This window comes from Procambarus clarkii, chromosome 30 (assembly GCF_040958095.1).
Source record: "Procambarus clarkii isolate CNS0578487 chromosome 30, FALCON_Pclarkii_2.0, whole genome shotgun sequence".
Classification (NCBI taxonomy): Eukaryota; Metazoa; Arthropoda; class Malacostraca; order Decapoda; family Cambaridae; genus Procambarus; species Procambarus clarkii.
This window is the reverse complement of record NC_091179.1, coordinates 29,408,820-29,421,226: the sequence shown is the minus strand read 5'-3', so window position 1 is coordinate 29,421,226 and position 12,407 is coordinate 29,408,820. Positions and strand designations below refer to the sequence as shown.

Below are 12,407 nucleotides of genomic sequence, written 5' to 3'. Positions count from 1 at the left end.
GGGTTATCATCATGACGAAAAGAAGAATTCATTCACGAATGTACCCCCACACCCACCATGGAGCCACAATTAGAGGCAGGACACCCAACAAGAAGCTATCTCCGATCTTGCCGGGGCCCCCTAGGGGTGCGTCGTGAGTATACGCCCCACAAACGCCACCTTAAGGACCGTCAGTCCGTCGAGATCGGGTTCAGTGACGAAAGGGGGATTGACAATAAAAGGTTCCCCTCGCTCTCGACGTCGGGTACTACAGTTCTACGGGTGCAAGAGTATGCCTCCTCAAGCACCCGGGCATCAAAATAGAAGAAGTCCAAGGGAAGAACCAGAACGAGCAAAAGGTCGGCAAGAAACGGCAAGCAGATAGGAGAAGAGGGGGGAGAAAAACGAAACAGAAGGAAAAGGAAAAGGTGCCCAGCAGAATTGGAGAGGACGGCAGCAGGAGTACAAGGCTAGAAAAGGACAGAAGACTGTCCCAAGGAGCATCACACTCCGGCAGCCGCCCACTAGGCCTCCCCCACTTAGCAACAACGAGCTGAGCGGGGAAGGGGTGCCCGATAAAACAAAAATTAAATCTTTATTTCTCTTTTGGATAAAACTACGTTTTATATGCTATTGTGATAGAGTCTGAAATTTCAGTCGACACTTATGTTTGGTGTTAATGTTTAACATTTTGGAAAATTTGGAATTTGTTTTGTTCTCCCTATTTCTGCTAGGATGCCTTGATAAACCAGATGAAGCCTCTTTGTATAAAACTTAATTGTTATCAAAATCTTTCATTTATTGCACACTAGCAGTACCCAGCCACAACTACCTTTCCTGTTCCCCAGTCCTCCCCACCATTCTCTCCTCTCCTGTCTCCTCGCCCTCCCAAGCATTCCCCACTCCACCATCCCCTCGTCTATGAAAATAGACATTATCAATGCAATCAGAAACACAAATGGAATTGCAACATTTTGTATAGCATGTGTTGCTTTTACATGCAATAGATGACGTTGTTTGTCAAGAAAAGGATACTTTTACCAGTCACAGGTATGGCACCTATGCTTGTGAAATAAACGGTATGGTAAACAACAGCTCAATTCCACTGTCACAAAATAGTTCAATAAAATAAATCGAAATCAATGAAAAAAAAAATTATCAATCCTATCTGAAACATTGAAATGGAATTCGTGACATTTAGAATAGTATGAACGTTGCTATTGTGTGCAACAGATGGCGCCGTTTTCCAAAAACGCATGTTTTTTTCCCCTGTCACATGTGAGGCATGTGTATAGTAGATATATAAAAAGACGCACCTATTCGAATGCAACGTCGTGTCAAAATTTCATAGCAATCGGTAAAGAGGTTTCGAAGATTTCCCTCAAGAGACATTAAAAAGTTAGTTTCAGAAAAAGCATGTTTTTCTTTATTGTCACAGACGTGGCATCTATAGCATGCATATAAAAACTGGCTAGATGCAAATGGAACATTGTGAAAATTTCAAAGCACTCGGTTAAGAACTTTCAGATTAGCGATTTCGAACAAACGAGCATTTCCATTTTTATTTATATAGATTTGAATTATGCCCCCTTAAAAGTCTGGGGATTATAACCTAGTGATACCACGCACCAGGGAGGCCGAGCACGGGCCAGTGCAGGAAGGGGTGCGTCGTCCTCAGCGGTTCTCTATTTTTTTAAGCAGGAATTCCTACCGCTTAGTCCACACTGGTGCAAAGACCCCATCCCACCAGCCTGGACACCCAACTATCCACTTACAGCAGCGCCTCATGGGTGACCCCCTCCAGTGGGCGGTCCGATGACTAGGACCATACATGGTGCCCTTCAGCAAGTAAAATACCCAAACAGGGGCAGGAGACGGGGGAGAAGGGGGGGGGGGGGGAAAGAGGGCGAAGGTAACCTTCTCCGATCCCAAGTAGGTGTACGCGAGCCCCTTGCCACAAGGCGACATCATTGAGGGATGCTAGCTCATAAGCAAGTACACTACAAGGTCGAGCCCATTATCATTACACCTCTAGGCATCATGTCTGGAGGTGTAATGTTACACCTCCAGTGTAGAAGCTAGTTTTACCTTCACAAAACACTAATCAAAACTAAAATAAAATGGGTATATTAATTTTTATTACTTTAGTGATATTAAAAAGGGACTATAATCCAATCTAAAGACATATCGTAGACGAAGCCGTAGGGGGTAGTTAATCTATACGACTCTTGCTTCAGATGCCTAGACATTTTCTTTTCTAACAATTTACAGCAGAGATATTCAGTTAGAACTGCGTGGAAGGCTATCTAGGTTGTGATCAAGAACATGCACCGTTATTAAATTCAAAAGGGAAGTTTTTTTTTGCATTCTTAGCTTTGAATATTAGAAACTTAAACATTAAAGATCATTTTAAACTTTAATCAGGAAACAAATATTTAGGCACTCATTACACACTAGAGAGGAGGAAGCCAGTGAAGGAAGTGTACGACTCGTTGCCGGGGTGTTCATATATGGCACCCTGATGCAGCTCTAAGGAGATTTTATCCATCGCCTTCAATGCCAAGACGACAGAATTGGAGCCAACTTCAAAAGTAGTTAGAGTTCCATATGCAGTCACCTTGGGCATACCATTCAGTGTCAAAGACATTCTGGGTAGGAAAAATCATGTTAGTCTTAATCGTAAATAAAAAATTTTTAGAAACACCAAAAAATTTACAAGTATTAACTCACGTGAAGTCGCTGGCATTCGCTCCTATAGCGTGGAATATGAAGAAGTAATGTCCGTCATAGGGAGCAACAAATTCGCTTACTGATGGATCCCATCCGGCTCCTGCGTTAGTCAAGACGTCCTGTGGATAAATTTTAAATAGTTTAAATTTTACACACCAAGGTACCCATTAGGTAATAAAAAAGTTACACCAAGCTTCCTACTTACCCTGAAGTGAATGTGAGCGAAGGCACTAAGTTTTTCTGTAGCTTTCGTCACACAGAAGGCCACGCTACGACCACTGGGGAAAAAAAAAGAGGATTATCTATCAAGAAGCCTGTAATATATGTACATACAAGGTTAATACTGCGCGAAGAACTATTAACTCACGCAATTACTGGGGTGGAGAGAACTGAAGAATTGTCCGCTGGTGCTTGCCTGACCTTCACAGTGTGGGCAGGTTTGGGAGTATCCGTCTTATTTGATGCGATATTTGTAGATTCAGTTAGGTTTACAGCGTGTGATGCTGTGGTAGCATTTCCTGTTGCATTTCCAAGGTGGGCAAGCTTCGTGGGTTTTACAACGGTAGTATTTAGAACTTCTGAAGTTGCAGTTTTTGTTAATGTAGCAGGAATGGCAGTAGTGTGGTGTACACAAAGATGGATCACGGCCAGGAACGCCAGCATCACGTAGTTGCTTCCCTGCATCTATTAATGTAATCCAACACGAACCATTAATAAAGTCTAGAGCAATAATTAGAAGTTTTGAACAATATGGGGCAAGACGTGTTTGTTTATATATATTATATATTTGATGGTTACAAGATATACATGGGTTAATACAAAAATAATACAAAAAGCTGCTTAAAGGTTATGGATCTCTTTAAAAACGCGACAATGGGAAACATTGATGAATGTCACAGAAGTGTTCGATCATTGTTGCAAGTCAAACACTTCTTCGAATTCCTCTGAAGTTAGGCTAGTGCCCAAGACGCAACAGGCATTTCCGCTCCGAATCGCAACACTGAGACGCTGGAACAAGAAACTTTTTGCTCTGGTCTTTTGTAGCGCTGATCAATTTGTCCCCCAATTCCTTCAAGAACTTCAATGCACATTTTCCCCACGAACCGAAGGTCTCCGAGCCGATCGGAACAAAGCTGTAGCAGTGTGCTAGACCACTGTATTTAATAATTTTCTGCGATTCCCTGAAAGAAGCAGCACCACCGCTTTCACGTGTGCTGTAGTGGAGGTGGGTACTGGCCAGTGTGGCAGCGCACGTGTAGTCCCATACCACTTGTTTACTATCCTTCCAAGGTAGCAAGGTGACCCCATCTGGACGCTTCTGAGGGTCGTTAGGTCTGGATAAGTGTGGTTCTCTTTGTGCCGGGCAGCGGGCTGTGGCGAGGCTCCTCTTGATGATGTTTACTTCTTCACGTCTTGCAATTTTACCCGGTGATTTACGACATACCAGACCATGACGACCATATTGGTCTGCAATATATATATAATCAAAAGTCGTTTAACATTTCACATTCCTCAAACTCATCGATAGTAACATTTATGTATGCAGATAATATACCACAATACATTGACTTTTACAATTAAAGAAAACCTTCCCAAGACCATACACATGTAGCACGTTTCATTGAGTTAGTTTACCTACTTCAACCAATCATTCAATTCTAAGTACCACGAACGTAATCATTTTTACTTACTATCACGATAAAGTCTGAATCACTACCAAGTACAGCCTCCTCACAGAAAACACGAAGCAATAAGTAGAGGAAAATTTAAACCAAACACTTCTCACGAAAACAAAACCCACATTAATCAAACGACCGGGAGTGTCGACCCTTGTAAGCTCGTAAGGGTTGACACTCGTAGGGTTGCATAGCCATTAGACAGGAATCTCCAGTACGTCACTCCGTCAAGCTGGCTGCTGGAGTCAACAACGCCACCTGTTGACAGAACTGACAATATGGATTAACAGAAAAATATTTCAATTTGTTTTCTAAGATAATTATTTATATTATATACTAGCTGTACCCGCCACGCGTTGCTGTGGGTCAATCTAGCTTAATGGGAAAGAAAGAAAAGAGAAAGCAGACGTTTCTAATATGTTTAATATAACAATGCTTGTGGGAATACAATATTTTTAGTAGTTCTATTGTCTGTGAAGATATAGAGATTGTCTGGTTTGCCGACTCTAGAACTCGCAACATATAATTGTCCATGTGAGAAGCAATCCGTGTCTAGATATAAACTGCCCAATTCTAAAGATTGGACCTGAGCTTTGTTGATGGTGATTGCAAATGCCAATCAAATTGGAAATTACAATCTCTTAAATTGAAATGACATATCTGTTGGAATAATAGGAATGAGAGGAATGAGGACATCTTCACCTTTGAAAGGTCTTGTCAAGATTGTTGCTTCTGTGGCGTTGCTGATTATCTTTTTTACTGCAAGGCGCGTTACCTTGCAAAGTTTTGGCTGGTTGATATTTCTCAACATGATAATTGGCAAAACGATTTTCAATTGCCATACGTGTGATGGTATCCCTGGCAGATCGAGTGAATTCAACAATTCTGTTTGATAATTAACCGCTTCATCTGCTCCCACAACAGTGCCGACGGACTTGTATGTGACTTCCTCGTTTTGGATGTTAGACTCAATAATATTGTTATGTTCATAGACGTCTTTGTTCTAGGCCGCAAGAATAGCTGGTTCACTCAGCCAATCGTGAGTCTTATAATTGGTTTCAATATTGGGAAATACTTTCTCAACCAATTCTTCTTTTGACGTCACTAAATTGTAGAAGTTCTGAGGCAATGAAATTCGTCCTGAGGTCAGATCAACCGGCACGTTTCCATTCCCAATTTCCATAAATTGATGTGAGAATATCTCGGCTGATGGATCGTTTTGTAGCTGGACACGCATATTTGTAGTTAATTTTAACGTCTTTATGTGGCGCCACAAAGTAGAGTATTTCAGGCAAGCATTTATTTCGTCAGCTGGTGTCAATCGAGGAATGACAAGTAATGTTTGCCTGAAATCTCCTGCAAGCAATATTAATGATTTCCCAAATAGCCTGATTTTTCCACGCAAATCTTGCAATGATCGATCAAGAGCCTCGAGCTATTTTTTGTGGGCCATTGTACATTTATTCCGAAAAATAACTTTTCATTTCTGCAATACTTTTCCCATGCCGGATCCTTGGGAAATGTTGCACGTGGGAGTTTCAATGAATTGCTTATTCAATGGCAATTTCAAAGCCGAAATAACAGTTCTTCTACCTGGTAGCAATGTCGCAGCTATTCCGGACGTTGCAAAAGCTAAGGTTATGCCATTTTGGGATCGAAATGCTGCCAGAATCAATCTAATTAGGAAGCCTTTGCCAGTTCCTCTTGGCGCATCTTAGAAGATTTCTGCAAGCCCGTTATGGACAGTTTGAATTATTTGATTGAAAATGCCTTTTCGCTCAAGCGTTAGCTTAGGAATATTTGATTGCACATATGACAACAAATCACCCGAGTTGTAATTTTGTTCGCGACGCAATTCTACATCGAACGAAGCAGCAGCAGATCGATTTTTTTTTCTTTTTATTTTAAAACAGAGCAAGTACAGCGTATAGTAACCATACAAACAGGAAAGCACAGAATAACAAAGAACACAAAATAACAACAACACAGACAACAAGTAACACAGATCAACACAAAGGTGAAAACAAAGAATAACAGAAAACACATAAGAACACACACACACACACACACACACACACACACACACACACACACACACACACACACACACACACACACACACACACACACACACACACACAAAAAAAAAAAAAAAAAAAAAACACTACCCAGACGGGGCGCGCCAAAAGCGTCAGTAATTACAAAAGCGCACAAGGAGCACAATAAACCAAGGGTAAATTATAAACAAGGAATACACATACAAAGAATACACATACAAAATAACACAAACGCAAAACCCACGCACCATGCGCCACACCACACAACAGCAGACAACCCACGCACCATGCGCCACACCACACAACAGCAGACAACACACGCACCATGCGCCACACCACACAACAGCAGACAACACACGCACCATGCGCCACACCACACAACAGCAGACAACACACGCACCATGCGCCACACCACACAACAGCAGACAGCACACCACAGAATCGAGAACACAATAACAAAACATGGTAATATAACACTGTAAATACAACATCGTAAGTAAATGCAGGAAAATAACAAGGGAATACAACAAAGCAACACACAGCACAGTACATAAAATAAAGGAAACAGAGCACATTAGCATTACATAGTAAAATAACATAGTAAAAAATAAAGAAATCGGTATAGTACAAACCAACATTGGAACATATAACACAGTAAAATGACACAGATAACAGAACAAATTGTAAATAAGCATAAACACACAAACAAACAACACATGCCACCCATACGGGGCGTGCCAACAGGAACCATAATGAAAAGCACATAACACAAGGCAGCAAGACATAATGACAATGAACACAAGCATACAAAAACACACAAGAATGGAACACATACGAGACAAACACAGCCACCCAGCACACAAGCCCGACCCCCCACAGACAGAGGACGGCCAGCCACCAAGCAGAAAAAACACCCACACACCGGACACATCAGGAGAGAGACAGACATGCCACGCAACACCACAACACACCCATACCCACCCACACACAAACAAAACCCTGCCACACAAGGCAACCAAGTAAACCTCAGCACACACAAAATCCCAAAGACAAACAAACACAGACCCCCCCCCCCCAAACCCCCACCCACCAGAGGGAACCGAACCAAAGAAACACGCACAGACACACACACAACCACACCCACTAAGGAACCCACCACCTACACCAATCAGAACCCCGGACATACTAACCGTGAACTAAATATGTTACAATTCCATTTCAGTGTTTCTCATTGCACTGATAAATTTAATTATCATATATTTTCATTTATTTTCAATTTGATTTAATTATTTTGTGTGAATTGCATTGGAATTCAGCTGTGTTGTTTACTATACCGTTCATTTTGTGAGTATAGTTTATTTTTTATTTTTTCATACTTTCATTTCATTTTTTAACTCTTTTTCTTATACTTCAGTGATGGGAACATCAGATCACTTAATGGTCCCAATTTTCTGAAGTGAACATCAAACCATTTGGGAAGGCATCGGACGAGGGAGTGGGGAATGGTGGGGATGACGAGGGGACGGAAGTGAGAGATGGTGGGGAGGACGAGGGGACAAGGGTGGGGGTAATGGTGGGGAAGGACGAGGGGACGGGGGAGTTTGAGATGGTGGGGACGAGGGGATGGGGGAATGGAGAATGGTGGAGAGGACAAAGGGACAGGGGAGTGGGGCATGGTGGGAAGGAAGAGGGGATGGTGGAGTGGGAAATGGTAGGGTGGACGAGGGAACGGTGAAGTGGGGAATGGTTGGGAGGCCAAGGAGATGGGAGAGGAGAGAATGGTGGGGAGGACTGGGGGACAGGGAAGGTTGCTGTGGCCGGGTACTGCTAGTCTATATAAATAAAAATGGAAATGTTCGTTTGTTCAATATCGCTAATCTCCGAAAGTACTTCACAGATTGCCTTGAAATTTTCTCACAAAGTTCTCTTCGCGTCCGAGTGCGTTTTTATATACATACTATATAGATGTCACGTCTGTGACGGGAAAAACATGTTTTTTTTTTTTAAATCTGTGTTTTTCAGGTGGTTTTCATGTGCGGGAAATCTTCGAAACCTCTTTACCGATTGAGTTGAAATTTTGACACAACATTGCATTCGAATAGGCAAGTTTTTTTTATATACCTGCTATGTACATGAATCTATGTTTGCCACGGGCTATGTTCGCCTGTGACATGAAAAAACATGTTTTTGGGGAAAAACAGCACCATCTCTTGGACCTAAGAGCAACACATGCTGTAATCTCCACAAGTTCTTCATCGATTGCTTTGAAATTTTCACACAACGTTCCATTCGAATACGTGCGTGTTTTTATATACGTACTATTTAGATGCCACAACTGTAACAGGTAAAAAAATGCGTTTTTTTTTTAAACAGTGCCATCTGTTGCACGTAAGAGCAACACACGATATACAAAATATGTTACAGTTCCATTTAAATTTTTCCTATTGAATTGATATATTGAATTTTCATAGATTTGGATTTATTTGAGTTTTTATTGAATTATTTTGTGTAACATTGTGTTGGAATTGAGCTGTGTTTTTACCATACCGTTCACTTCGTAAGTATACATATAGATGCCCCACCTGTGATAGGTAAAACTATGTCTTTCTTGAAAAAACAGTGTCATCCATCTGTTGCATGTAAGAGTAACACACATGCTATACTAAATATGTTAATATGTAGTTGCTGCTCTACAAACAACTCTGTTGTTGCTGCTCTACGAACACCTCTGTTGTTGCGCTCTATGAACTCCTCTGTTGTTGCTGCCCTACAAATCCTTCTGTTGTTGCTGCTCTACGAACCCGCTCTACGAACGCCTGTGATATTGCTGCTCTACGAACACCTTTGTTGTGGCCGCTCTTCGAACATCTCTGTTCTTGCTGTTCTTGTTGCTCTACGAAACAATTTGTTGTTGCCGCTCTACAAACACCTCTGTTGTTGCCGCTGTACGAATCTCTCTGTTGTTGCTGCTCTACGAACCCCTCTGTTGTTGATGCTCTACGAAATCGCCTGTTGTTGCTGCTCTACGACCCCTTTGTTGCTGCTGCTCTACGAATCCCTCTGTTGTTGCTGCTCTTCGAACACCTCTGTTGTTGCCGCTGTACGAACCCCTCTCTTGTTGCTGCTCTACGAACCCCTCTGATGTTTCTACTGTACGAACACTTCTGTTGTTGCTGCTCTACGAATCTCTCTGTTGCTTTTGCTGTACGAATCCTTCTGTTGTTGCTGCTCTACGAACCCCTCTGTTGTTGCTGCTCTACGAACACCTCTGTTGTTGCCGCTGTACTAATCTCTCTGTAGTTGCTGCTCTACGAACCCCTCTGTTGTTTATGCTCTACGAATCCCTCTGTTGTTGATGATCTACGAACCCCTCTGTTGTTGCTGCTCTACGAATCCCTCTGTTGTTGATGCTTTATGAATCCCTCTGTTGTTGCAGCTCTACGAACACCTCTGTTGTTGCCGCTCTTCGAGCCTATGTGTTGTTGCTGCTGTACGAATATCTCTGTTGTTGCTGCTCTACAAACCCCTCTGTTGTTCCCGCTCTAAAAATCAATCTGTTGTTGCAGCTCTTCGAATCCCTCTGGTGATGCTGCTCTACGAATTCCTCAATTGTTGCTACTCTAAGAACACCTCTGTTGTTGCTGCTCTACGAATCCCTCTGTTGATGCTGCTCTACGAACCCCTCTGTTGTTGCTGCTCTACGAACCACTCTGTTGGTGCTGCTCTACGAACGCGTCTGTAGTTGATGCTTTACGAACCCCTCTGTTGTTGTCGCTCTTCGAGTCTCTCTGTTGTTGCCGCTCTTCGAGTCCCACTGTTGCTGTTGCTATACGAACCCTTCTGTTGTTGCTGCTCTACGAACACCTCTGTATTTGCTGCTCTACAAACCACTCTGTTGTTGCCGCTCTACAAACCCCTCTGTTGTTGCCTGTCTACGAACACCTCTGTTGTTGCTGCTCTTCGAACCTCCTCTGTTGTTGCCGCTCTATGAACCCCTCTGTTGTTGCTGGTCAACAAACTCCTCTGTTGTGGCCACTCTACGAACCCCTCTGTTGTTGCTGCTCTACGAACCCCTCTGTTGTGACTGCTCTACGAACCCCCTCTGTTGTTTCTGCTCTACGAATCTCTCTGGTGAGGCTGCTCTACGAACCTCTCTGTTGTTTCTGCTCTACGAACCCCTCTGTTGTTGCCGCTGTACGAACCCCTCTGTTGTTGCCGCTGTTCGAACACCTCTGTTGTTGCTGCTCTTCGAGCCCCTCTGTAGTTGCTGCTCTACGAACACCTCTGTTGTTGTTGCTCTACGAACACCTCTGATGTTGCGCTCTACGAACCCCACTGTTGTTGCTGCTCTACGAACCCCTCTGTTGTAACGGCTCTACGAACCCCCTCTGTTGTTTCTGCTCTACGAACCCCTCTGGTGAGGCTGCTCTACGAACCTCTCTGTTGTTTCTGCTCTACGAACCCCACTGTTGTTGCCGCTCTACGAATCCCCTCTGTTGTTGCCGCTCTACGAACACCTCTTTTGTTGCTGCTCTACGAACTTCTCTGTTATTGCCACTCTACGAACCCCTCTGTTGTTGCTGCTCTTCGAACACCTCTGTTGTTCCTGCTCTACGATCACCTATGATGTTGCCAATGTACGAACACTTCTGTTGTTGCTGCTCTACGAATCCCTCTGTTATTGGTACTCTACGAACCCGTCTGTTGTTGCTGCTCTACTAATTCCCTCTGTTGTTGCTGCTCTACTAACCCCCTCTGTTAATGCTGCTCTACGAACCCCTCTGTTGTTGCTGCTCTACGAACGCCTGTGATATTGCTGCTCTACGAACACCTCTGTTGTGGCCGCTCTTCCAACATCTCTGTTGTTGTTGCTCTACGAAACAATTTGTTGTTGCCGCTGTACAAACACCTCTGTTGTTGCCGCTGTACGTATCTCTCTGTTGTTGCTGCTCTACGAACCCCTTTGTTGTTGCTCCTTTACGAATCCCTCTGTTGTTGCCGCTGTACGAACCCTTCTCTTGTTGCTGCTCTACGAACCCCTCTGATGTTCCTACTGTACGAACACTACTGTTGGTGCTGCTCTACGAATCTCTCTGTTGCTTTTGCTGTGCGAATCCTTCTGTTATTGCTGCTTTACGAACCCCTCTGTTGTTGCTGCTCTTCGAATCCCTCTGTTGTTGATGCTTTTCCAACATCTCTGTTGTTTCCGCTGTATGAACCCCTCTGTTGTTGCTGCTCTTCGAATCCTTCTGTTATTGCTGCTCTACGAACACCTCTGTTGTTTCTGTGTTACGAACTGTTGTTGCCGCTGTACGAACTCTTCTGTTGTTGCTGCTCTTCGAGCCCCTCTGTTGTTGCTGCTCTTCGAACCCCTCTGTTGTTCCTGTTCTACGAATTCCTCTATTGTTGCCGCACTACGAACCACTCTGTTGTTGCTGCTATACGATCCCCCTCTGTTGTTGCTGATCTACGAACCACTCTGATGTTGCTACTGTACGAACACTTCTGTTGTTGCGGCTCTACGAATCCCTCTGTGGCTTCTGCTCTACGAATCCTTCTGTTGTTGCTGCTCTACGAACCCCTCTGATGATGCTGGTCTACGAACACCTCTGTTGTTGCCGCTGTACTAATCTCTCTGTAGTTGCTGCTCTACGATCCCCTCTGTTGTTTATGCTCTACGAATCTCTCTGTTGTTGATGCTCTACGAATTCCTCTGTTGTTGCCGCTCTACGAACCACTCTGTTGTTGCTGCTATACGATCCCTCTCTGTTGTTGCCGATCTACGATCCCCTTCTGTTGTTGCTGCTTTGCGAACTCCTCTGTTATTGCTGCTGTAAGAACCCCCTCTGTTGTTGCCTCTCTACGAACCCCCTCTGTTGCTGCTGCTCTACGATCACCTCTGTTGACGCTGCTCTACGAGTACCTCTGTTGTTGCCGCTCTACGATCACCGTTTTTATTGCTGTT

The 12,407-nt window shown here is 43.6% G+C and overlaps 1 protein-coding gene across 1 annotated transcript; it reads right to left on the bottom strand.

Annotated features, from left to right (window-relative positions):
- Nucleotides 1-2,382: 2,382 nt before the first annotated feature.
- LOC123747976 (complement C1q-like protein 2) lies at nt 2,383-4,537 on the bottom strand. The gene is made up of 5 exons (XM_045730181.2): nt 4,401-4,537; nt 3,077-3,393; nt 2,915-2,987; nt 2,710-2,828; nt 2,383-2,627 (listed from the first exon to the last, which is right to left on the bottom strand). Exons 2-5 carry the CDS (start codon nt 3,391-3,393, stop codon nt 2,426-2,428), a joined length of 711 nt encoding a protein of 236 aa, XP_045586137.2. The 5' UTR covers nt 4,401-4,537; the 3' UTR covers nt 2,383-2,425.
- Between the last annotated feature and the right edge of the window lie 7,870 nt (nt 4,538-12,407).